Source organism: Macaca nemestrina, chromosome 14 (assembly GCF_043159975.1).
Source record: "Macaca nemestrina isolate mMacNem1 chromosome 14, mMacNem.hap1, whole genome shotgun sequence".
NCBI classification, from domain to species: domain Eukaryota; kingdom Metazoa; phylum Chordata; class Mammalia; order Primates; family Cercopithecidae; genus Macaca; species Macaca nemestrina.
This window is the reverse complement of record NC_092138.1, coordinates 44552774-44574368: the sequence shown is the minus strand read 5'-3', so window position 1 is coordinate 44574368 and position 21595 is coordinate 44552774. Positions and strand designations below refer to the sequence as shown.

Genomic DNA, 21595 nt, shown 5'->3' with positions numbered 1-21595 from the left:
CAGAGTGAACAACCGAAGACAGTGGGATGCCATAAGGTTTGAGAACTCTTATGTGGGAGCTGGAAGGAAGCTTGTCTTGAAGTTGAGACTATGCTACCAAACCAAAAAAATACCAAGCAAACAAAAACAAACCCTAACTACTTTGCATTCAGCTATTGTGACTAGTCTTGAGTGGATATAAAAATACTCCTAAGAACATGATTGTTTTCCTTTAAAATATGCATTATTGAAAAGCTTGCAGCATTCTTGATTAATACTTCATCATTCCCTAGAGTCAAAATGTTTTCCAAGGGAACAGATCTCTAATGTGGCATTTACTAAAAAATATTGAGAAGATGTCTTTCAATACAGAAATCTGTTTTGCAGGAAAATATCCAGGAACTCACCTACTCTGTCAAGTGGAATATGTCTGCATAAAGTGACACCTCTCTTTCCTCTTCAGCACCTTTTGTTTTGTGGGAACAGGGAGCCAGTCCAAGCCTTCTGAAAATGCTTGTATATCTCAGGGACTTAGCAAATACTTTGCACCTTGGAAGTGAAAGAGGAAGGGAAAAATGATAAAGTTTTTACTTCTAATCTCATTAACCTGAAGAGTTAGTCCTCTGTGCACACCTGGTAGGCATAGAAACCAAGTTGGAATGCACACAAACAAATCAGAAGCACTTAAATGAAACTCAAAAGATATTTTCTCTAACCCCTACCCATCTGGTTCTATCCTGTAAGGTCCAACAAAAACCTTAAGTTTTTTGTTTGTTTGTTTGTTTGTTTTGGTTGGGGGGTACTATAACTTTTAAAAATTAACCTTAAGGGAGTTGGTTGGGAGTTGGAAATATTTTTTGTATTGGATTTTATTAACATAATGCTTAACTTTATGGTCTTTGAGGGTTAAAACAGTTCTCCAAATATTAATAATCATATTATTCAAATGCTTTCTTCATTGTCCACCTCTTATCTTTTCATGCCAATTGTATTACAGCAGCTGTCTATGTGGTCTCCAAACTTTTCTAGCCTATCTGTCTCTCTGCCTGGGTCTCCAAACTTTCTCACATAACACTCTCAGGTTCATTTTGCTAATCCACTTTCAGCATGTGACTTCTTTGTTCAAGAACCTTCCCTGTTGCCTATGTTGTAAAGTCTGAATCTGGCCAGGTGTCCAGGGCTCTCTGCAGTCTGGCTACAAATGATCTTTGCAGCCTTATGGCCTCCTGTCCACCCATGTAACCTCTCTATTCCAGACAGCTAATTCATTCACCCTTCCCTAGTCAAGACCTCTACTTTGCTATCTTCCTGTCTTTGCTTATGTTGTTTTCCCATTTCTTCCCTCCTAATCCTTTCACTTCTAAAGCCCACATTTATATAGGCTCAACCATCTATTCTGTATCTTTTAGTAGCTAAACATACATAGCTTTCAATAATTATTTGACTTTTCTGGTTTTGCTTCTGTCTCCTCCAAAAGATTTTAAGCTCCTTTAGATCAGGGCTTGACTTGTTTTACACCTCTGGTATTCTCCATAGCATCTAATGCAAAGATAAGCATATCATAATTACAAAATATATATTTTGATGTATTGATTTATCCATCCATGAGATGGGAATTGTATGGTATTATTATACATACTAGATGCTTCAACTGCTTTTGCAAAGACTGTGAACGTAATTGATTTAAGAACTCAGCACTGAAAACTATCTGTCAGCCTATTTTTAAATAAAATACAATTATTCTGAATACACCTAATTTTTCCCCTCTAAGTGCAGCCAGCCAGAAGTAGAAGAAGTGGATACCTTCACCTTTCCATTGGCCTCTGTTGAGAATTGAAGAGACTGATTAGATCATGATATCTATGTGAGGCATACCTTCAAGAAAGAGGCCACTGTATAGATGGACAGTTGAGAGGTATAAGTCTGTAGAAGGCAACCTGCAAGGTAAAAGAGGCGTTTTTTGGAGCTGTTGCCCAGGCTGGAGTGCAGTGACACATTCTGGGCTCACTGCAGCCTTGACCTTCTGGGCTCAAGTGATCCTCCCACCTCAGCCTCCTGAGTAGCTGAGATCATAGGCACTCGCCACCACGCCCAACCTAATTTTTGTTTTTGTTTTTGTTTTTTGTAAAGATGGGGTTTCGCTCTGTTGGCCAGGGTGGTCTCAAACTCCTGAGCTCAAGTGATACACCCACCTTGGCCTCTCAAAGTGCTGGGATTACAGGTGATCACCACTGCACCTGGCCAAGTTATATTTTTAAGAGAAGACTTTTGAAAAAGTTTAACTCTATTATATGGGAGGCTTAAGGGAGTGAAAACACTGAAATAGCCAATGAGCAAATGGCAGAGTAAGCTTTTCCAACTTAGCTCAGAAAAGTTAAATCATAAGTTTACTGTGTTTATTCCTCTTAAACTTGAGCCTTCTTTCTCCACTAAAAAGTATTCCCTTTACTTCCTGCCACCACTTGTTCTTCTAAATAAACTCAGGGGATATCCTATGATCCACATCATGGAAACTGGTCAGGATGAGATCATCTCAGAAGTTCCTTCCAGTCTTAATATTTTGTATATCTGGGGTTGCTTTGTTTCCCATCTTGGTGGTGACAGGATGGCTGGGATATGTTTGTAATGTCAAAACTGTTTTGTATAATATTAAGTTCGCAAAGTTACTGTGAACCAAGCTTGACTGTAACTTCATGAATAGAGGCAGCCAGAAAGAGGGGAAAAAAGGGCTCTATTTCTAGAACCCCCGACCCATAAAGTCTGTCTAGGAGGATACCAAACTACTGAGTATTACATCGTCAGAAAAAGCCTTTGTGGGCTAGAAAGATCTCAGGAAGTGGGGAAGCCGATGCAGGCAGCTGTCTTTAGAAATGATTAAGAAATCAATCATTTCAAGGGTTGCATGAATAGCATGAAGTACCATCCAATAATCACTTCTGTCTGCATCAACAGCTTAAGATTTTTTAAACTAATAAGATTTTAAGATTGCAATACTTGTTTATTCTTAAGAAGAGAAGGGACAGGTTGGGAAAATAATTAAGTCTTGGATCTCATCTAATAACCATTTTTTTTCATCCCTCACATAATGCAGCTTACTTTTTTGTTACAGTGTTTGCATTTAAACGGAATCATCATTGTCCAGGAACAAATGTGGTCTTTTCATATTATTTGGGAGAACAGCAGGACTTCAGTGAGTTGGTAGCAGTACAATAGCTCACTCGGGCTACTGCAGTCTAGCTGTAGACATGTTAATTAATATATTTCTCTGACACCTAGGTGATTGAAATAGCAATTAAAGAGTAATTAAAATGTTTACTTCTTGTAGGAATGTCAACTAAGATGTGGAATATAGCAATTACCTATGACGGATTAGAGGAAGATGATGAGGTCTTTGAAGTAATTCTGAACTCCCCTGTGAATGCAGTTCTTGGCACAAAGACAAAAGCTGCAGTGAAAATTTTGGACTCAAAAGGAGGTATTCTTTTGATCCTCATCTTGAAATCAGGAGCGGTCCTGGCGCCGTAGCTCTTGCCTTCAACAGCCAGCGTGCTTGATAACACCTTAAAATCAAAATGCTTAATTTCTTGTCAAGAAAGCACCCTCAGTCGTGATGTAGGCCCTTTATTCTGGTTTCTGCTTCATGTGGTTTTCCTCCTGCTAAGAATGATCACTTGAGAAAAGCAACAAGTCAGTGCCGTAGTTGTTTTTTTTCTACCCGTTTGTTGTTCTCACCGAGGGGGAAATAGTGTTGGTGAGAATCTATCGACAATTATTTTCCCCCAGAGTCTGTAGAGCTCTAATTATCTTCCTCTGTTAAAGAGCACTCTTAATGCCTAAAATCTGAGCCCCCACTGTAGTGTGACCAGGAAAACTCTAAGAGAGGAAGGAATTGGAAAAAAATAGATGTGAAAGATGCAGCTGGCTTGGGAATTTGGGAGCAGCTGGAGAATATTAATGAATGACTTTGGATGGCAGCGCCAAACAGGTCCTGGATTGTCTATGCTAAAGAACAACCTGTGAACTAAATAAAATAAAGACAAGCCAGAGCTTTGGTGCTCTGATTTTTTTCCACCAAATGCCTTCTAGTTACTTGTCTTTTTAGCATTTGACAAGTGTTTGTACCGTACTGAATCTTACACTCCCATTTTTATACCTGTCATGCCCTATGGTCCGTAGTTTTCTCTTGCCTGGAAATCTCTTCTCTTTCTTATGCTATAAAAAAAAAATGGGCCCTCCCATCTTTTCTTTATAATATCCACATTTCTGCAACATCTCTCCCCACTACCTTTCCTCACCACATTTATTTTCCAGTAGAATTTTGTGGTCACATGAAGTACACAAAATACATGATATACATACCTTGTATATGAAATATAAAATACCCAGACAAACATTTTGCCCTCAAATGTTTTATGCCTTCCCAGAAATACTAATTGGTGAGGTTTCCAATAGGAGCTGCTCTATTAAGATTTACTGGGTCTTTGTTCTGTAGCAACTAAGTGAAATGTTTTATAAATACTCCTTAATTCTATGACATCTTTAAACAATTCCAGTTTCTACTTCTAGGAAATGGTAAAGTGCTTGTGGAAGAATGCTTAATCAGTGAATAAACTTGTATATTGGGGAATACTATAATAAGAGAAGTGAGACTTTCCCCCCAGTATGTGATATGATTATAAAATCGTAACAGTGATTTTCATTTGGGGTTTATGAAATTGATTTCATGACTTTATAATCACTCAATAGACGTGCAGACAGGCACAGCTTTCCTGCATGTAAACTGATGAAGAGTAAAGGAGTTTCTGGCAAATGGCAAAAAGGCAACATCTGGTGGGAAAACCATCCATCTAGGTTTAATGACAAGCTGCTCCAGGAGCTGTGTCAATGTGATCCCTTATCTGTTTGTGTAAAATGAACTGACCGCCTGCCATCTTGCATGCCTCCAGGACAATGCCATCCTTCATATTCCTCCAACCAAAGTAAGCACAGCACATGGGAGAAGGGCATTTGGCGTCTGCTGCCCCCAGGGTCTTCCTCATCCACCACTTCTGGTTCCTTCCATCTGGAAAGAAGACCTCTTCCATCTTCCACGCAGCTAGCAGTCACCGGGGGAGACACCCTGCGGGGCTCTGAGTCTACACATCTTTCTCAAAGGAAGCTTAGGACCCGTGGGAATAGCAAAACAGTAAGGATGGGGACCTTATGGGAATCGATGTGCAGAATACATATTAAAAGGATCGGAAGATATTAATAAATATTCTGAAACACTGAAGAAGCTGTTTTGATTTTCATAGTGAGTGGGGGCCATTGTTCCTTTCACAGCTATGCATTGCCTTCTGTATACAAAGATCTTGAGGCTGCCTTGCTTCTTTAATTGTACTAACTGAGGTGACAGATATGCTGATTCATCCGTATGATTTCTGCTTTGATTCCTTTTGTGACCAAGACAAATAGGAAATGATCTATGACCCTGAAATAGAGTGAGGTGAAATGATGCAATTGGGTGTGGAAGCCATGGCTTTGACCTTATTAACACAGCATTCTGACCAATGACATGCACGTGTGTGTGTGTTTGTGTGTGTGTGTGTGTGTTCTTGGACCTCTGTGTACTATAGATATACTAAAAATAAAGATGTATTTTTTTCCCTGACTGGAACTGTGTATGTGTGAATTCACACAACAATCATAAATTCTGATTAGGCCTAGTGATTTTTGAAATTCCAATGATATGGGCATGGGAAATCTTAAGATACATGTGTTTTGTAGTTGTTCAGACATTAGCAAGATCTTTTTGGTGGTTTTACCCTATTGCTAGTTATTAGTCAATCTGATTCTGTTCATATTTTGTTATCTGTCAATTTCAGGTTCATCCATTCTCTGTTTATAGAAATGGAACAGACATCATCTATAATGTAAGTGTAGTCACAGATTTGCTAAATTTCTTATATTTATGGATGCAAGTATTTAATGAAACTATTATTTTATATTTTTTATATTTATATATCTCTCAAAAAATTGTTTTGAAATTAGAGGCTTGGGTGTTCAGAGAAACAAATCCTCTTATCTTTTTGCTTTGACTGAATTTTTGAATTGCTCATTTTTTTGTTTGCTATCTTGGTGTTTGTTTTTTTCCTTATTGTTGTTGATTGTTGGTTTCCTCAAGTATCATGGGATAGTTTCCTTGAAACTGGAGGATGACAGTTTCCCAACTCACAAAAGGAAGGCCAAAGTATCCATCCTTAGTCAGCCACAAAAGACAATCAAAGTGGCAGAACTGCCTCAAGCAGATAAGGTGGAATCCACAACTGACTCACACTTCCCCAGACAGGTATGAAAATCTTTGTTCCTTCTTATTCACCTTAGAACAAGTTGTTTGCTGGGCCATAAACACACTTAATTCACAAAATAGCCTCCAAGGTTGGGGGGATCGTTTACCCAACACAAATGCTTCGCAACAAATGAAAACCCAAAGGAGGTGAATGTGTGAGCAACTTTCCTTAAGTCAATTCTAAATTGCAAAATTGCCTTTCCTTCCCAAAGGACCAGTTGCCCTCATTTCCAAAGAACTGCACTCTGGAATTAAAGGGACTCTTCCATTTTGAAGAAGGCATCCAGAAGCTGTATCAGTGCAATGGGATTGCCTGGAAAGCGTGGAGTCCCCAAACCAAGGTAGGAGACAGGCTGAGCAGCCAAGCACCTTTACTCGCAATGTGCTCTATGATAAGCTAATAAAGGGGAACAATCTGGTGCATGACTCAACCCATGCTACATCTTCCTGCCATTGTTATAACTTGAAGGCCAAGAGGAAACAATGGCCCAAAGTGGCTTTTTAAAAATCACAAAATACGTTAGTTAAATCAATACCATTTAAGAAGATGTTTACTTGTTTTGTTTGGTTGTCAGAATGTCAAAGTTGTAACATTGAAACATTGCTGACTGTGGTAGTGTTTTCTGTAAGAAGCCATTGCGTTTCTCAAGATGGAGAATTGGAATTAGGACTGACTCCCTTTGCGGTGACGAAACTACTTGACTTAAGTTAAGGAACTCTTAGGGCTCCTTATGCTGAACCAACTCCAGATTGTAAAGACCATTATGATATGAACACAGACAACTATTTTTCAGGATGTGGAAGACAAATCCTGTCCAGCCGGGTGGCACCAGCACTCAGGCTACTGTCACATCTTGATCACAGAGCAGAAAAGCACCTGGAATGCGGCTGCCCGAGCTTGCAGGGAACAGTAAGGAACCCTATTGCACATTTTGTTGATGTTTTCTTTTCCACTATTTCTCTATTTTCTCATGGAAGTGGAGAGCTGCTTCATTCATTCAACAAGCATTGAGTGCCTAATATCTGCCTGGCTTTGTTTTAGGAGCCCCAAGGCAGTTCCCTAGTTCAGAATGGATTTGTGATGGGCCTTGATGATGTATTTGGCTTAGCTCTTTTCAGTTAAAGCTGCACCATTGCCATGTTTCTTTTTCTGTTCTTTTCTTTTTCTCTCTGTCTCAGTCTTTGTGAGGAAATCAGGAGATTTTCTCAGTCAGCAGCATTGCAGTTTCTTTTTTTATATGATAAGAATTCCTGCCCATTTAATTGAAAGAATATAGTAATGAAAAGCCTTATAGCATCAGGCCTCTAGCAATGCGATTATACAGCAATGATTATAAAGCTGGACAAGTAAGACAAAGGCTCACTGGGTAACAGAACATTCAGTAAAGAATGACTTGTGGTCAGAGAATGACAACCAATGTATATAGTCCAGAAGGACTTTAAAAATGCATGTATACTGATCCCTGACCCTCCTTTTTTTTTTTTTTTTTTTTTTTTGCCAATCTGGATATTATCCAGACAACACAATTAGACTAATATGCCCCATGGCTGGAAATTGAGACTAGGGAAGTCTCTGGTTATTATTGATCAGATCTTGTACTTCATAAAATTTAAAAAGTTATACACATCTAAGACGCCATTAAGAAAATGAAAGAGCAAACCACATTCAGGAAAAGCTATTCTCAAATCAAAAACCTGATAAAGGTCTTAAACCCAGACAATATAAACAACTTCTACAAATCAATGACAAAATGGCAATTCAAACAATAGTGAATGATTTAGAGTCTTCACAAGAGTAGATGTCCAGTTGGTCAATAAATAAATGAAAAGGTGCTCAAAACTGTTACATATGAGGTAAATGAAAGTGAAAACCACAATGAAATACCACTTCACGCCTATTATAATAGTTAAAATTATAAATATGACAATCCAATTTTTTTTTTTAATGTTTAAACTTTTATTTTAAGTTCCCGGGTAAATGTGCAGGTTTGTTACCTGGGTAAATGTGTGTCATGGGGTTTGTTGTATAGATTATTTCATCATCCAGGTGTTAAGCCTAGTACTCATTAGTTGTTTTTCCTGATGCTCTTCCTCCTCTCACCTTCCACACTCCAATAGACCCCACTGTGCGTTGTTCCCCTCTATGTGTCCATGTGTTCTCATCATTTAGCTCCCACTAACGAGAACATGCAGCGTTTGATTTTCTGTTCCTGCATTAGTTTGCTACAGATAATGACTCCCAGCTCCATCCATGTCCCTGCAAAGGACAAAATTTTGTTCTTTTTTATGGCTGCATAGTATTCAATGGTGGACAATACCACATGTTGATAAAGATATAGAGCAAATAGAATTCTCATGTGGTGTTGGTGGAAGTGTAAAATGGTACAATCACTTTGTAGAACTAACAGTTTGTTATAAATTTATATGCATCTACCCTATGACCTAATATATTCTACTCCTAGGTGTTTGACCAAAAGAAATAAAAATATATGCTAAAAAAGTTTCATAAAAATATTGCATAGTAACTTTATTCACAATAATACTTATTTGGGTCAATGTTTTTTGTTATTGATGTTTAGAAATACTTGATATTTTCTCCATCAACAAGGGAATACATTTTTTTGATAAATTATTTTATAAGTGATGGAATAAACTACTGAAACTTCCAACAATGTAGATAAATCAAAAATAGAACATAGAGAGAAAGCAGTCCTACACAAAAGAATACTTATCATATGATTCCATTTATATAAATAAGAAAATCTAATCTATGTTGTTAGAAATAAAAAATTGTTATATCTGGTAAGATTGTGGAATGGCTAGAAAATAGCACGAGGCAATGTTCTAAAGTAAGAGAAGTGTTCAGTGTATTATTCTAAGTGGTTATTAAATGGATGTATATACAATTGGCAAAACTCATCAATTTGAATATTTAAAAATCTATTCGTTTTATTATATGTAAATTATACCTAGATTTTTTTAAAAGTTAATACAATGTTTTAAAAGTGTGTTTAAAAACTGGTGAAACCACCTTTTTCTTCACTGGTGTATTTCATGTTTTAACTGCGAGTAGAGTCACCGGAGAGGTTAATCAGTGGCTTTCAGTATTTTTTTTTGTTGATAAGTTGGCGGTATCAAATAAGATAAAATATTAAAATTTTTACAAATAATAATTGCTTTAAATACATATATTTCCATAGTGCTACATGTTAAAGAACAAATAAGACATTCTCCCATCATTAAGATGGTTAAGATGTTAAAATGACATCTTAACTGTTTGTCATTTAGTTTGTCTTAATGCATTCTACCAGTAGAAGTAGTGGTATTGGTCTTTTTTCCTCCTCGAGGAAAGGGCTTTGATGTTGATCAAAAGCTGTCTAAACTAGCAAGAAGAAGATTACAGTATGCAACAATGGGGGGAGAATACGATGGTGTCTTTGCTTACAAAATTAAGGGAACAAGTAGTTATACTCCAGCCAAAGTTATCAAGATTAAATGGTTGTTGGGATTTGTTGATAAAATGTAGATGAACAGAACAGAACTTCCCAACTTGAAGTTTAGAAGCAACCTTTTGTACATCTTCCAAGGTTCTTAAAGGACAATGCAAGTAACTGGTCTATAATGAAGCTTTCGTTGGTTCTTAACGTATGAGAAAAATAAGGACAGTATGTATTGAGAAATATCTTTCCATTCAGTCATATATGGTGGTGTCAGATTGCCAAGTGTTTTTTTAAAGGACTGTTCTTTATTCTGAGATTACAATAGTGCAGCTTTTCATTGTCAAAAACCACTTTTTATGAAATAATAGCAACTTATAACATTGTTGATGCCCTCATGTTGACAAACCTACATCAGTCTCCCATCATCTTTTGTTTTCATTTTATTGTTCTGTCTATTAATAATTGTGACTAGGTTCTATTGGTGAGTAGCAACGAGTTCTTCACGTATCTATTAATACTGTACCATTTGATCATCACAATAATAAACTTAAGGTCTAAATTAATTTAAAAGCATAGGTACTTTCTCATGCACTTAATCTGAGATTTCATCTGCAGCTTGGTTTTAAGCACCTTCACCCATGACCCTTTTATATTAGCCTAACTGTAGTCTGCATGCCTCCTTGTCAATAATGTCTTACTTTTATATTTACAGTATATGAAATTGTTTCACATGTATTAGCTTGTTTGGTCCTTCCATCACTTCTCTTATCTAAGGTTTACAGATTTATTTTAAAAAGAGGTTCCAGGAAGCAAAATCACTTGCTCACAGGCATACAAGGAAGTAAATGAAAGAGATAGAATTTAGTTTTTCATCATTATACTCTCTAAAACAGGTCCCCTAAGTATAGCGGGTTTCTTATCATGGATGTACTGACAAGTATGTGTATTTTAACTATGTGTTGAGGTAACCCAAAGTAGATTTTCAAAATTATGTGTTAATAATTGTTTTTCTCTCACTGCAAACACGTATTAAGATTTTTATTAAATTATGGCCCCTAAATTTCCTTTGGATTTGAATCAAACTAACCTTTCAAGGCGAACCTAAGGTATGATCAAATTCCTAGTTTATAGATTCATTCATTTAACAAATATTTCTGAAAGTCCTTTACAGAGGGTCATCCGCAACACCCATATTTCCATAAGGACAGCAAATTTTGCTTTATCCTTTGTCCCTAACCAGATTGCTAACTCAACTCGACCTTTATCTCCAATCTTCTTTCCTCCCCATTGGTGTTTTATTATTTTTCTGAGTCAAAGGAGCCAGACTCCTAGATTATGCATTTCTTGAATTTACATGTTGTAATCTCATCTGCTCATTTCCTCAGGCAGTCATTGTACATTTGGTAATTCTATTATTATAGAGCATTATCTATGAAACCATTTTGTTTTCCCACAGGAGTGTCTGGAACCCCTGCTGGCCTATGCTTAGAGTTACCCTGAAATCTACCTAAACTTAATAAAAAATTTTCAGAGAAGCAGATATTTATTTCTATAACCAGAAATATTAAAGCTTCTGTTTCTAACTCTATACCACAAATATTTGTGTATGTGTACCTATTTATAATTGTATATCCATATGTACACCTATACAGATAATACCCACCATATTTTATATGTATGTGAGCATAAAATAAAAGGAGTGATATTTTTATAAAATATTAAACATATGAATACCTAAATATTTCTTTTGTGAATAACTATGCTCTTAACATTTTACCTGTCTTGAAGCAAAGCTATCTTCCCATCTCACTCTTTTGGAACTTCTTGTTTTTTGGAGAGTCAAAAAGAAAACCAAAATTGTACTTGGGCAGCTAAAATGGATTTTACCAAGTTTGTTTTAAAGATAGCTTCAGGAATCTTCAAGCTAGAGAAGATGTTAAATATCCTTGAATAAAACCCATTACATCCTGATGCTGAAGTTGAGGCTGCAAAGTTAGGGAATTTCAGTAAGCGAATTAGTTCAGTAAGAGAATTAGGGAATTCAGTGAGGGAATTAAGGGGTAATCAGTAAGTGGAACCCTGGTCTCTCATGCTCTGTACAAAATGTCATAGTGACTGGGACAGTACCTCAAGCCCTCCCTCAGCCTATATTTAACAGAAGTTTCATATTGTTTGTTCTAAGCCTACAGCACATTAGAATGACCATGTTGGATATGATGGGAAGGGGAGGAGAGGAGATGCCTCATCATACTTACTGTAACTGTCAGACAGGAGCTGAGAGTCAATAATGAGGTCAGAGCCAAGTCACAAAACCCAATCCAGCTGTCTAAGGCCATTCAGTGGAGGGGCAAAGAGCCTCATATATCTAAGAAGGCCTAGAAATCATCATTGCATCAGACAGCAGCAAAGTACTATTATTAGTGGGGGAAAATCATTTAAAAATAGACAAATTATGTTTACCATATCTAGTCTGGAAAAGCAGAGAAATAGATCTGAATTTTGAAAAGTCATAGGCAAAATAAATAAAATTAAATTCAACAGCTATCTAATCTAATGTGTTGCTAATTTTGTTTCCTACTTTTCTTTTCATATCAATGGATATTAACCAGGCAAAAAGATCATGGTGATTTAATTTATTATTTTCCTTGTTTGATTTTTTAAATGTTTAAAATTATTTTTAAAATTTTAATTTTATGTTTAATTGACAAATAATAATTGTGTGTATTTGTGGGGTACAATGTAATGTTATGATACATATATACATGATGTATTTGTTTCTTGTTTGAAACTTTCTGGGTTTTTAGTTTTAAAACAGAAAGAAAGAATTATTCAGTGGCTTTTTACTTAAAGCATTTTTAAAGAGGTTTTAATGAGCACTGCTGGGGAATTAGGCACAATCAAATATTGCTTCTAGGAATAACTCAGCTAGCTGCAAAAATAATTTATAAAAAATTCTGTTTTGCAAAAAATATTTTACATATGTTTGTAAAAACAAGAGCTTTAATTTCTACACATTATATGAAGGTTTGACAGTTGGGACTATACTCATTTCATTGAGTATAATGAAGGAGTCATAATAATATGTTTATTTGGCTAAACACACTAAGCTCCAAATTTAAACCTGAAGTAATTTTATCTAAATGGTTAGTTTGGGCTACCTTACTCATCAAATTAACTTGGTATTTGCCAAATTTATACCAGCTAGAAATAAACTTACGAAAAGAATAGTATTTTGTCATTAAATATGTAATTGTTATAAGCAATCAATTGCTGATTTTCCAAAAGATGTTTGAAACTTATTGTTTATGTTTTAAAACCTGTTGATGTTTTATGCTGTAAAGCCCAGATATTATAATAAACCATCACTTTCTTTGATGCCACCTACCCCCACCCTGCAGACACTTTTAAAATAAAACTGCACTATTAAAATCTTAGAAAGATCTTTTTAATACATACTTTTTTGTGTATTTTAAACTTATTTTTATTTCTGTTATGCATTTCATATCAGCAGAAATGTTAACTGCTTGTTGTTGATGCTCTCATTTTCATTCGCGTGTAGATACATGGGCAACCTTGTAACTGTATTCTCCAGGCAGCACATGCGATGGCTCTGGGACATTGGTGGGAGAAAGTCCTTTTGGATAGGCAAGTATCTGTGCTGCACTGTGGAGGGAGGCAAGGACATGAAACAAACTGGCACCACCACCCTGCTACTCCCTTCCATGGGTCAAATGATTGTGGTTTACAATAATAGGCAATCAATAGATCTAACCATTTATCTTGTAAAACTCATCTTAAACCTTTTTTTGGCACAATACTTTCATTTTTAGACATCTCGCCCAAAGAAGTAAATAGGGATGTGGTCAGATTGACAGGCAAGAGAATTCAATGCAATAACATTTCTAAAAGTAAAAAATTAAAAGTTGCTACGACTAAAGAATGGTTAAATAAATTATACTACAGCCATATGAAGGAGTATGTAAGATTTAATGCTTTTGCAAGCCATTAAATAATAAAGACATAAAAAATTGCCTTATGTTTATTTATTCATTTAACGAATATATGTTGATGCACATTATATTACATATAAAACGTAAAGTGTATTCTATGGCAATTCTATTTATTCTATTTAAAGTGAAAATGCAGGATCCACATCCATATAAAGTATGAAATAATTTAGAATGAAAGCAATTATGCATGTGGTGTATGTATAAATATAAATAAATTATACATATTACATATATATATTCCAAATAATTAGAAATGACTTACCTCCAGTCAAGAATTATAGGTAGGCTGGCTATGGTGGCTCATGCCTGTAATCCCAGGACTTTGAGAGACCAAGGCTGGAGGATTGCTTGAGCCCAGGAGTTGGAGATAAGCCTGGGCAACATAGTGAGACCTTGTCTCTATGAAAAACTTAAAAATTAGCCAGGCATGGTGGCAGCTAATAATAATCCCAGCTACTTGGGAGGCTGAGGTGGAAGGAGTGCTTGAGACTAGGAAGCTGAGGCTGCAGTGAGCCCTGATTGTGCCACTGCACTCTAGCTTAGGCAACAGAGAAAGACCCTGTCTCTAATAATAATCATAATAATAATATAGGTGATTTTAATTTTATTCCCTCTTTTCTGAAGTCTTAATATTTCCTATAATTTTAACAATAATAACAAATCTTTTTCTTTTGAGACAGAATCTTACTCTGTCACCCAGGCTGGAGTAGAGTGGCACGATCTTGGCTCACTGCAACTTCTGCCCCCTGGGTTCAAGCAATTCTCTTCCCTCAGCCTCCTGAGTATCTGGGATTACAGGTGTCCGCTATCACGCCCGGCTAATTTTTGTAGTTTTAGTAGAGATGGGGTTTCACCATGTTGGCCAGGCTGGTCTTGAACTCCTAACCTCAGGTGATCCACCCGCCTCAGCCTCCCAAAATGCTGGAATTATAGGCATGAGCCACCACACCCAGCTGAATAACAAATCTTTTTTTTTTTTTTTTTTTTTTTTTTTTGAGACGGAGTCTTGCTCTGTCGCCCAGACTGGAGTGCAGTGGCGCGATCTCGGCTCACTGCAAGCTCCGCCTCCCGGATTCACGCCATTCTCCTGCCTCAGCCTCCGGAGTAGCTGGGACTACAGGCGCCCGCCACCACGCCTGGCTAATTTCTTTTTGTATTTTTAGTAGAGACGGGGTTTCACTGTGTTAGCCAGGATGGTCTCGATCTCCTGACCTCGTGATCCGCCCGCCTCGGCCTCCCAGAGTGCTGGGATTACAGGCTTGAGCCACCGCGCCCGGCCAACAAATCTTTTTAAACCACTTTAGAAACAGAATTTTCAGGGCCCATCAAAGTCAGTGTTCCCACTACTTCTCTTTAGAGACATTGTATTTGAGGGAATCGGGATAGTTCCCTCTCTTGGCTTTTCGGTGGGTCCCTAAGTTCTGAAATGAACTATTAAGAGACAAGCTGGAAGATAAGTTTTCTCTACATCCATAATGACTCATTTCAAGGCTCTGTCCTCACAATATGCTTAGGCATAATGTCATCTAATCAATAATTCAAGGAGGGCATTCCTAACCAAAAGTATTTCATTTGATTCCACCCAAAAATACTGACTGCAAATCAGTTGGGGGAAGGTAAAATGTTACGTATCTAGGACTGTTTTCATGGTCAAATTTGATTTAGGGAACGTCGGATCATGCTGTGGCACGGGGTTCCTTTTTATTTTATTCTTTTTTATTTCTGTTATGAAAGAGTGGGGGAAAGCTTCTTTAAGAAAACATTACAGAAGCTTTACAACATTAAAGTGTAATTTGCAAAATTTGCCAGTGGAGGTAGAGAGACAAGTCGAGAAAATCTGCTTTTTATTGGATTTGTAGCAGATTGAAACATCTTAAGCCTTGGACTCAAAATAATACATAGTAAGCTACTTTCAAATATGAAAACCAGGATATTTAAATAATGAGGAGAAAGAACAACAGGCAAGAGAATATCTGTTTCCCTGTGATAGGAGTTCTGCATGTAGGATGATATGAATAACAATAATAGCTGCCATTTATTAAACACTTATATATGCCAAGAGCTTTACATGCATTATCTTTTGAAATCCTCCAAACAACCCTAGATGTACTATTTTTATGCTCATTCCTTAGATGAGGAAACTAAAACTCAGAGAGGTTAAGTAACCTGCCCAAAGATGCTCCTCTAGCAAGTAAGTGGTAGAGCTAGAATTGGACTGGGATTCGTTTGACCCCTCGTGTCTTAGAGTATTCCAAGTTCCTATCCCTTGTTTTAGAACCTGGGCCCACATTTGCATGTGATAACTGAGCTTAGAGCAATAGTTGGATATGATATCTAAGTATAAATGCAATAAAAGTAATTGGCACGTTCTTTTGGTTCACATTAGGTTTGAATGACCAAGTGCGTGCTGGCCACTGGGAGTGGATCGGTGGTGAACCTGTTGCCTTCACCAATGGAAGAAGAGGGCCCTCTCAACGCTCCAAGCTTGGAAAGAGCTGTGTTTTGGTTCAAAGACAAGGGAAATGGCAAGCAAAGGACTGTAGGAGAGCCAAACCTTATAATTATGTGTGTTCCAGAAAACTCTAAATATAACAGACCCTACAGGTGGCCACCTGGAATTTGTCACCTATTTATTTACAGGATCTGTGAATATTGCTCCATAGAAAACAAATTGTTATGATTGGGTGGGTATACCTTTGTGATTCGGTCTAGTGAAAATGGAACATTTTTAATAGTGCCAGAAAGATTGATAAATGAATATTTTTTACAAGATAAGATACAATTTTTGTGTCTCAATACCTTTTAAAATAAATGCCAGCAGTATTATAAAGTGTAAGATTTGTTTATTCCAGAAGACCCTCACCCTTACCCCACTCCAAACCTCAGGGAGCACCGGTCTCATGGTCCTTGGATTTAAAAAAAAAAATGTGGTCCCATTACCTCTAACGAATTTATTCTGAAATATATATCGTAGGTGCCCCTACCACTTTAGTTTGAGTGAAGCTAACTCTACTAGTTCATTAAACCAAAGTTGAACTGCAAAGTTGTCCCTTTGGAGCCCTTTAAATGTGAAATCTAAGATTAGAGGCTGTGGTGGAAAAAGAGAATTTTCTATAATGAAAAAGACTTTAGATGAAAGAATCTTGTAGGTGGAGGCTCATCTGTTCAAAGCTGTAGTTCAGGTGAGAATTCAGGGGGCTGCCTGTACTCCAGAGTTCTGTTCATCACTATCGCTATGCATGAAACAGATCTCCTTTTTCAATTTGAATGTTGGCATTGTACCATCCCAAAGCTAATGATTGGGTTTCCCCAGCCTTACCGAGTCATGAGAAATTTCAAGTAACGTAATCTCTTCCTCTGTGTTTATTGTACTGACAAGCATTTCTCAAAGACATTTGGGATAAAGAGTAAATATGAATGATGGTTGACATATGGAAGAAAAATACTGCTTCCTCAGAAGTGTCCTGATGAACTGTGCTGGTGAACAGAGAAAAAGTAATACTGAAAACAGAGCCTCTGAAAGTCTGCATTCTCGGAAAGGATTTTGAGACAACTGTGAGCCACCCTTAAATCTTTAATATTTGCAGCAATGCCATGTTAACTAGATTTTCTAATGGAAAGGTACCTTATTAATTTGTAATCTCAGCAGAGTGGAACATTTTTGTAACAATGAAGTATGTTGCAGCTTTACCAGAACTCCCTTCTGAAATCAAGGTTTAAGAGTTACAGGAAATTAGAACTTTATGTCTGAAACATTTATTTAAAGTTTTTCTCTTTTCATAATCGCTGAGAAATATGGTTGTGCGAAATGCCACTTGCTCTATGAGCACCAATGTAACTTCAGAATCAAAAGGGGGTTATCAAGTAGACTAGAGCTCTGGTGCTGGTTTTATTATTAAAAATACCTTGAGTGTTATAGACACTAAAATTGCTTGGAGAAAGTCAGTTAAGTTTCTGGATATAAAAACATGGCAAGCTTAGTTCATTTATCAAGGTTGTAATTAATAGAAAAATTTACAAAGCAAGATTGGAATATGATCCAGACATTCTGCCTATTACTTAAATCTAAACATAATTGTAGTGTCAGAGGGTCCTTACTTGAGATGTCACAGGTGGGCTCCAGATTGGCATAATGTACAGGTTCTCTGTGAGACACAAGCAGTTTCTGGCATTTAACCAAAAGATGCCACACCTATCCTTTTGCCAGCTCCAGTCAAATTCTTCCTGGTCCACAGTCTTCTTGCAGTACGGAAATGTGAGATTTGGGCCAAAGAAAAAATAGCTGTTTACCTAAAGGGTTAAGTCCTAGAAAGGAAGTAGAAGTTTGGGAAATGAGTGATTCAAAGGCCAGTCCTTCCACTGGAACTCTAAAACTATATAAACCATCTAAAACTGGAAATCTAGAACTATGTCAGCTATGTAGAACCTTGTCAGCATGGCAGATTTATTACACATTTCTGCAATGTGAATGATAAATGATACTGAACTAATTGCAAATGTTAGCATAAAGAGTGAGTGTTTTGATTTTTATAACAATTAGAAATGCTACAAGAATATTTTAAAATATTCCTGATCATGAAAGCATTAATCAAGTTGGAAAATCCAAGTCATTTTAAGAAGATAAAAATAGAAATTCAGGCAAGTTTAGGTGATGGGTGGTATTCATCACAACCTTCATTTTATTCTTACAATTGAGCTTTGACTCAGGGGGAAAAGAAGTAAATGATTGTCAAGGTTCCCTCTACCTTAACTAGTAGTTTCTGATGGGAGTGGGGAGGAAGGAAATGGAGTAATGGATAGAATGGGAATGAGAGATTACAGGAGAGAGAGATGAGAAGGGTTGAACAGGAGAGGATGGGAACTGATGGTAGCTAGGAAGGAAAGCATCAAGAAGGACCTGAATGTACCCAGCTCTTCTCTGCAGACTTCAGTACCACCTCAGGAAAAGGCCCACTCTATCCAGGGGCATCAGTCCAGCCCAAGAGTGTCTAGCTTTTCAGAATCTTCTGATTGTTTGGTCTTTAACAAAAACATAGCATCTATTTGGTAAACATAAACTTAAGCAAATATGATAATCATTTCATCTCCTTCCAAGAAGTGGTGAAAATGAACCAGGTGACATTAATTTGATTTCTGTTTTTGTTTATTTTTAATACAGCCAAAAAGATATGCACATATTTTAATTTACATTATGGTTCTGTATAATTTAAACCATAAACTGGTGCTGAGTAATTTCTGCAGCAAAGCAGCATATTAAATGTACTGCATCTAGTGTTGTATCAAAATCAATAAACTTGTTTTAAGTTCTGAGACACTTTCCTTTAGCTTTTAACATTCTATCTTATTCCTGGGGACATGTGAGTTTTAGATTTTAGTGATTCTATTTAGCAAGGGATGGAGGAGAAAAGTCAACATGTTTTTTATCTTTACTGGTCGGACCAGCCTTTCATTGTGTGGCTTCCTTGTATCCATACATCCAACTACCAGTCATTTGACAAATATTGAACAAGGCATGCCAACCATGCAACTGACATTGTTCCAGATACTGGAGATACTGTAGGGAATAAGATAAAAACATAGAACTATAAAAGCATAGTGCATATATGCAAATTTATAATAGCTTTTTATGCCTCAAGCTTTTTATCAGGAAGGAAATCACAGTGGAAATCCGTGATTACATCGTCCCTTTTCCTAATCGAAGGGAAACACACAGATACAAACAGCTCAGGCCGAATTGTGTTGTATTTTTCTTGATTAAGACACTGATACTAACTTCCTAACTTTTAATCAGGTCGAAGTGTTATTGATAGCAGCTGTCCCAAATTTTCTGTCTCCAGAATCAAGTTAGGAACTAAAGTTTTTATATCTAGTTAATTGATGTTTTAGCAATTACTTTTTCCAAAATGATGAGTACGTGTCTCTGTATCTTAGGGATTCCTGGAGTAACAGAAATTAAAGAGAGATACCTTTGATATCATCTTACTTAATACTCCTATGTTACAACAGAGAAAGTTACTGTGTGAAGAAAGCAGCACTAGAACTGAGGTCTTCCACATTTTAGGCTGAATCTCTTCTAATTATTCCACATATCTATTAGCATTCTGAGCAGGTGGTTTTATTATATTCAAGTAAAATATACTCATCTTTGAATGATGAGTATAATAAAATTCACCATATACTTGAAAACACTATCATAAGCAAACGGCAGACACAAAGGGTCACATATTTTGTGATTCCATTTATATGAAATGTTCAGAATAGACAAATCTATAAAGACAGAAAATAGATTAGTGATTTCCAGTTGGGGGAAGGGGCATTGGGACTAACTGCCAATAGGTACAGGGTTTCTTTTTGAGACTATGGAAATATTCTGGAGTTATAATAGTGGTAGTGGTAATTGTTGCAGAAACAGTGGATATACTAAAAACCACTGAAGTATACTGTTTTAAATGGTAAAATATATGTTATGTGAAGTGTATCTCAATAAAAATGTGATTAAAATCACCATATAAAATTTATTTTAAAAAGCTATAAATGGGTTGATGTATGTTTCTCTTGCTCATCCAAGATACATTACTCAGTCTTTGCCCCATGTCTCACCTGGGTTTTTGTTTATTTGTTTATATAGTTAGTTAAAGGGAGCAAAATGCTGATTTGACATATCTTAAATGTATAGTACTGTTTTATTGATCTTCCTCTCCTTTCTCTCCATCAATCATGAGGGGACTATTACTAATGGCAAAGTGTGTCTGGATGTGTGTAATGTGCAGAACACCATGATTTTCTCAAAGTTACTTTTACAAGCCTTTAGAACAGGATTGTGCAGGAAATGAATATACTATCCTCATAACTTACACATTTAACTTCATTTTGAGCAGTTTTTATAGGTCTTATATTCTGTTAGGCAATAAAGTTTAGTTTATCTTAAGACAGAAAGGAACAAAAATCAACCAACACTTCCATTAAAGGCCTCAAGTAACCCGCAACACTTTTTCCAAGCAATGACGTACGAGTTCACCTTTCGCTTCTATCCCCATGTGTATTTTTGCTTTCCAAAAGCAATCAATCTCAACTTATCCTACAGAAAAAAAAAAAGTTCAAATCCAACTATATGCTGCCTACAAGGAACGTACTTTAAATATAAATAAACACATTAAAAGTAAAAGAATGGAAAAAGATATACTAAAATTAGTCAAAAGAAAGCTGGAGTGGATAGATAGTGGATAGATTAATATCAGACACAGTAGATTTTAGAGCAAAGAATATTGCCAAGAATAAAGAAGCTTATTTCATAATGTTAGTGGGTCAATAGGTCAGTACATCAAGAGAACATAATAATTCTAAACATTTATGTACTAATAAAGTTTTGTTTGTTTGTATGTTTGTTTGTTGTTTGTTTTTCTGAGATGGAGTTTTGCTCTTGTTGCCTCAGGCCGGAGAGCAGTGGCATGGTCTTGGCTCACTGCAACCTCTGCTTCCTGGGTTCAAGCAATTCTTCTGCCTCAGCCCCCTGAGTAGCTGGGATTACAGGCACCCGCCACCATACCCAGCTAATTTTTGTATTTTTAGAAGAAACAGGGTTTCAACATGTTGGCCAGGTTGTAAACTCCTGACCTCAGGTAAGCCGCCCACCTTGTCCTCCCAAAGTGCTGGGATTACAGGCATGAGCCACTGCGCCTGGCCTATTAATAACAAAGTTTTAAAATGCACGAAGCAAAATGTGGTAGAACTTCAAAGAGAAATAGATAAATCTATATTTATGGTCAGAAATGTCAATACCTCTTTCTCAATAATTGATGGAATAAGTAGACAGAAAATCAGTGAGAGTATAGAAGCAT

At 36.6% G+C, this 21595-nt stretch overlaps 1 protein-coding gene across 15 annotated transcripts in view; it reads left to right on the top strand.

Annotated features, from left to right (window-relative positions):
* The window catches only part of LOC105489089 (FRAS1 related extracellular matrix 1), a 177078-nt gene extending 155767 nt beyond the window's left edge, over positions 1-21311 (top strand). For 11 of the 15 annotated variants that reach the window (XM_011753748.3, XM_011753747.3, XM_011753749.3 and 8 more), the window contains 8 exons: positions 3305-3454; positions 4926-5164; positions 5844-5891; positions 6143-6307; positions 6520-6648; positions 7102-7217; positions 13307-13392; positions 16144-21303. In XM_011753748.3, the coding sequence (XP_011752050.2) occupies positions 3305-3454; positions 4926-5164; positions 5844-5891; positions 6143-6307; positions 6520-6648; positions 7102-7217; positions 13307-13392; positions 16144-16343 (1133 nt within the window). In that variant the 3' untranslated portion in view covers positions 16344-21303. Of the gene's footprint in view, positions 1-3304; positions 3455-4925; positions 5165-5843; positions 5892-6142; positions 6308-6519; positions 6649-7101; positions 7218-13306; positions 13393-16143 lie in introns of all 15 variants that reach the window. The other 4 variants (XM_011753759.2, XM_011753757.2, XM_011753758.2 and 1 more) reach the window with 2 other exon arrangements.
* Positions 21312-21595: the final 284 nt, after the last annotated feature.